Genomic DNA, 5,897 nt, shown 5'->3' on the forward strand with positions numbered 1-5,897 from the left:
TTATTTGAATCTAATAAGTTGCATTTTACAGTTGAAAAACACATAAAAAAGTCATTTTGTGACAATTGTTTCGCCTAGTTATGTCATTTTGTGAAACTATTTTAAATTTTTTAATATTTTTAGGTGATACACCACTCGACCTGGCTAAAAGAAATGATCACAAGGAAGTAGTAGCTTGTCTGGAGTTGGAAAAAGGCAGTAAGTATAAGCCAGTAAATGTATTCACAACCTGTGGAATGTAAACATTTCCTACCAACTATACACTTTCACATAAGTATACCCACAACAAGGACCTACTTGAATCTAGACTAATATATTTACTAGTAGATGTGTGCACGCTACAAAATAAAACATAAGAAGTAAATACCGTTCCCGAAAATGAGGCGATGTTTTACAGGAAATTAGTAGGAGGCTCGGCTGGCGATCCCACTATACCGACTTACTATTTGTTCCCCAGAACGGGAGGTGTTGCAACGCCACGACATTGCACCATTGGAGCAGAAAGTTAAGGAGCAGGAGGACGCCCTGACTGTCCTAGCCGCTCCTAGCAGCTCCGCTCTGTCCCTGGAAAGGGTGCAAGCTGAACACGCCGAAACCCTACAGCAACTCCGCCAAGACACGGGTACTGATTCAGAATCTTCATAAATAAATTGACTTATACGATGACAGCTTTCCAACTTGCAGACGTGAGATGACAAGTGACTTACTATTTGATCCTCAGAACGCAAGACGACCGAGTTGGAGCAGAAAATTAAGGAGCTAGAGAACGCCCTGGCTGCCCGAGTCAGCCTCGCCCCATCCCTGGAAACCCTGCAGCAACTCCGCCAAGACACGGGTACTGATTCAGAATCTTCATAAATAAATTGACTTATACGAAGACAGCTTTCCAACTTGCAGACGAGAGATGACAAGTAACTTACTATTTGATCCTCAGAACGCAAGACGACCGAGTTGGAGCAGAAAGTTAAGGAGCTGGAGGACGCCCTGACTGCCCGAGCCGGCCCCGCCCCGTCCCTGGAAACCCTGCAGCAACACCGCCAAGACACGGGTACTGAGTCTTGTTGTTAAGTGCGAGAAACTAAATCATCACTATTACAAACATGATAGACAAATATCATACTCTACATCGGATTCAATGGATAGATTCTACCACAAAGTGACTGCCGAATCAATTAATGAAATCCTTCAATATTGATAAAGACATAAGTTGTAGAAAGGAGAGTAAATGGTGCCCTGAATTCAGTGTTATCAAATTAAACCCCATCAGGGAAAGCTAAGCAGTGCAGTCCTGGTAATGTATGGAAGTGGAGCATAGAAGGATGAGAGAAGACTGAATGCAGTCGGAATGTGATCTCTCGTTAGACACGAGGAATGGGTGCAAGGCTGAGATAAGCATTACCCAGCCAACTAAGGAAGGTGTGTCGAGATGGTTTGGGCATGTGAATCAAGTGAGAGTGGGAGAACAGTTAATCATATATATGTGCAAATGTGGTCAGGTCAGGAGTCGGAATAATAAGCAGGTAGGTACGTATGAGGATATGCATGAATGCGGAAGATGCGAAGATTGTTTGCCAAGACAGAAGATGTGGGGTTCTATTCTCTCTGCCTACCGCCGCTAGGAGGCGGCGTGATGGTTGGTTTTTTTACGATTATTTTCAAAATGATACATTTTCACTTGTGATTTGATCAACTTAGTTTGACCTGTCCAATAGTTTATGCGGACAAAACTGTATCTGTGGAGTCAGTTTTTTTGGTATTTTTTATTTACTTTTTATAATTTTATATCAGAGTGGGGACATTTACCTACGCCTTGAGGTTTTACTGTTAAGTTACTTATTTCAATAAATCTATTAATCTCCCCAGGTGGAGCATATGGACAGCACAAGGCGCCTCCGCAGAAGGATAAAACTAAGAAACAGGCCCCAACAACGAGCAGCCACCATTCTGTCCCAACTTTTCCTAATAGGGCTACAGGAAAAGGGGGAGTTAAAGGTAAACAACCATCACGCCACTTCACCGCAGGGGAAGGCAGAGAGAATAACACGCCTCATCAAGCTTAAGCACTGTTATATTGATCGTTAATCACAAGAAGGTGGTAAGGTGATCAGCCCCGCGCTTCAGTCCTAGGGATATTGAGTGGACCATTACTCTTGTCTGTTGTGTCCCTTCGGGAATCAAACCAGTAACCTCTAATGGGGTAGCCAAGACGCGCAACGGAAGAGGATAAAAAATTATGAAATCCACCAGAAGTCTTTTTTTAAATATGGAAAGCATTAACTTTGTGGATCATATTGATATATTATTTCGAGAAATAAAAATACTTTGTGTTCTGATCCACTCACATTTTTATTAACCAACTAGTTTCAGCAACAACCTGTTGCCCTCTTCAGGGTTTCATTTATTACTAATAATCATAGTAACAACACTCGGTTTCTTACTATATACAATAGTATACATAATGTACATAGAGCTAAAAGATCCATAACGCAGTAACACATCAAACAAAATGTAACATACCTACTCGTATACCTCTTTCGGTCGAAGGAACATTGATGATTATGCACTCAAGTTGTACAACCTGCTTCCACTATCTCTAAAGTCACTAAACCCTCCAAACTACTACTCATGAGTTGACAATGGAAGTGGGCAGATAGAAATAGATCGCATCATTTGGCCATGGCGTATTTGATTGTATGCACAATTTTCTCACATAACATTTTTTTTAAATAAATTTAGTATGTTGCAATGTGTTATGTGAAACTTTGTATGATGAAATAAATAGTGAAATCTCTAGCCAAAGTGATAAAAAGGGCTATCACACGGAGAACCCTCGACTGAGAGAATTCCAAACGAAGATATTAGGCGGACCTGTGAGACCGAACGTGTCGTGCGATGGAGTAGAGAAAGAATAACATATGGTGAGACCGTGTCAAAAGGTTGGATCAATCACGGATCCCATGCATTGCGGATAACGAGATACCACCGGGTCACCCCCTTCCCGGAACACCTCCAGAGAGATGGAAGGATAGCTGGGCGCCAACGTCTCAGGAGGAGTCACGTTCCTGAACAAAGTGGATCTTCTGATCTAATACTAGAAACGGATGAAGGTTTTATATGTATATTCTCTTTAGCAGGTATTTCTCCGCTGATGGTAGCTGCCAAAGAGGGAAACTTGGATGCAGTCAACATATTATTGGCAGCGGGGGCACTCGTGGACCAAGCAGACGCAAAGGGTAACCTATACTTTTATCAACTGATGTATGTCCTCGGTTATAGCTCCGACTGCAGTGTTGTATGTCTTCGGCTACTAGTGTGAGTGCACTGTTACACATCCCCGGATGCAGGTCCGAGTGCCTGGTGTATCCTCAGCTTACACATCTGACTGCACTGATGTATGCCTCGGTTACAGGTCGCACAGCCCTGGTTTATGCGGTCCAAGGGGGTCACCTGGATGTGATGAAGGTCCTGATAGAAGCAGGAGCAAAATTGAATCAGAAGGGTAATTATTATTTTTGTTATCTTTATTTTCAATTCTTTTGCATTACACAAACGTGACATAAATTCAAATATAAAAAAAAGATCCCACAAAGGCATGGCCTGTGTCTGGGTATATAATATAATTTAGGTCATAGTTAAGGGCACTGGCAAGAATACAATAGGTATTAAAAGTAGAACTAAATAAAAGTATTAATGTTAAATACAAAAAATACCATAATAGTTTTTGATTAGGTTTGTAACTTTACACTCATCTATTTGCAGTGAAACTTCTGTATGGATATTCAGTGTGAGTATTGGAATACGCATATGACATGTGATATTTGACTATATTTTCTTGAAACGCCAATATTTGTCTGTTTTCAGCAAAATGAGCAGTTCCCTCGTTCTTCTCGCACCGCACCACCTACCACCGCAACATTAGCCCGAGTCAGTTCTACTGGATCCCGATTTATTTAGCCCGGATCGCTACGATAACATCCCACTACATCCAGCTGTATTTCACAGTAATAAAGCGGATTTCAAAACATAATGTTTTTTTTTAATTGACTTATTTATTAATTGACTTATTTATTTTTAATTGACCATCACGCCGCTTCCCCGCAGGAGTAGGCAGAGAGAATAAAAACGTTACACCACTCTGTCTTTGCAAACATTTTTCGCCTCTTCCATGTTCATGCATCGCCTCATACATACCCGCCGATTGTTACGACTCCTAACCTGACCACTTTCAAGTATTTGGCATATCTGATTGTGCCATGTTTTTTTCGGTCTTCCTTTGCTCCTTTTCCCAATTACATTCGCCTCATGAATTTGTTTTAGCGTTCTTTCCTCACTCATTCGTTTCTACATGTCCGAACCATCTCAACACACCTTTCTTAATTTTATCGATAGTGTAATCTTTATCGATTATAATAAATTTTTAACTTGACAGAATAAAATAATGAACTTCACCAAATAATCACAACTACTCACCGCTTTGGCTACCTTTGAACACTCGAGGCTTATCTGTATGCACTCAATGCAGATACGCGTGCATGCAAGGTGCACATATAAATATATATATATATATATATATATATATATATATATATATATATATATATATATATATATATATATATATATATATATATATATATATATATATATATATATATATATATATATATATATATATATATATATATATATATATATATATATATATATATATATATATATATATATATATATATATATATATATATATATATTTATATTTATATATATATATATATATATATATATATATATATATATTTATATATATATATATATATATATATATATATATATATATATATATATATATATATATATATATATATATATATATATATATATATATATATATATTGGGTTGATGCAAAAGTAATGACCGTTTTTTATGATCCCAGGTAAAAAAATTTTTTTTCATAAATTGTGAATAGTATCTTCTTTTTTTATGATTCCATTGTATAAAGGATGCTTTCCCTCTACTTTTTATTCAGTTTTGGCCTGGCCACAGTAATAACCCCTTGTATTTTTTCAAAATGTCGTTCGATAAAGTGCATTTACGTCATTGTTTACTTTATGAATTCCGTAAAGACAATACCGCGAGTGTGGCAACCAAAAACATTTGTGAAGTGTATGGAGCAGATGTCATCAAAGTTCGACAGGTACGAAGATGGTTTGCAAAATTCCGATCTGGAGATTTTTCACTCATTGATAAACCACGTACCGGGCGGCCATTGAAGTCTGATGACGATGAAGTTAAAGTCATAATTGACACCAATCCACGTCTAACCATCAGGGAGATCGTGTCAATGATGGGAGTCAACCAAACAATCGCATTAAGACATTTGAAGCGTATGGAAATGGTTTCGCGGTACGACGTTTGGATACCTAATCAATTGTCGGCTGCCAATTTATTGGATCGTGTTTCAACGCGCTTTGCTTTTAGTGCGAGACAAAAATATGAACCTTTTTTGCATCGTTTGGTGACGGGAGATGAAAAATGGGTCGTGTACAACAACGTGACAAGAAAAAGACATTGGACTATACCTGGACAAGCCCCATTAACAACTTCGAAGGCCGAAATCTATAAAAAAAGTTATACTTTGTGTTTGGTGAAATAATAAGGGTATTGTGTATTTTGAACTCTTGGAACACGATAAGACAAGTACAGCAAAACGATATTGTCAGCATTTATCCAAATTGAACATCGTCCTTCAAAAGGATTGACCAGAATTGGTAAACAGAAAAGGGGCAGTGTTTCATCACGACAACGCGCGACCACATGTGGCTATGATGACCTAACACAAGCCAAATGAGTTAAATTGGGATGTTTTCAAGCATCCACTGTATTCTCCAGATCTTGC

At 38.3% G+C, this 5,897-nt stretch overlaps 1 protein-coding gene across 1 annotated transcript in view; it reads left to right on the forward strand.

Moving 5' to 3' along the window:
* The window catches only part of LOC148300650 (uncharacterized), a 15,834-nt gene extending 11,810 nt beyond the window's left edge, over window positions 1-4,024 (forward strand). Inside the window, exons 6-13 of the mRNA XM_088274473.1 lie at window positions 124-198; window positions 458-622; window positions 722-835; window positions 935-1,048; window positions 1,864-1,992; window positions 3,132-3,233; window positions 3,410-3,499; window positions 3,862-4,024. Coding sequence (XP_088130599.1) covers window positions 124-198; window positions 458-622; window positions 722-835; window positions 935-1,048; window positions 1,864-1,992; window positions 3,132-3,233; window positions 3,410-3,499; window positions 3,862-3,869 — 797 coding nt within the window. The 3' untranslated portion in view covers window positions 3,870-4,024. The remainder of the gene's footprint in view (window positions 1-123; window positions 199-457; window positions 623-721; window positions 836-934; window positions 1,049-1,863; window positions 1,993-3,131; window positions 3,234-3,409; window positions 3,500-3,861) is intronic.
* Window positions 4,025-5,897: the final 1,873 nt, after the last annotated feature.

The sequence above is a fragment of the Brachycentrus maculatus genome, unplaced genomic scaffold (genome assembly GCF_059751285.1).
Source record: "Brachycentrus maculatus isolate JH-2025_06_01 unplaced genomic scaffold, ASM5975128v1 h1tg000680l, whole genome shotgun sequence".
NCBI lineage: Eukaryota > Metazoa > Arthropoda > Insecta > Trichoptera > Brachycentridae > Brachycentrus > Brachycentrus maculatus.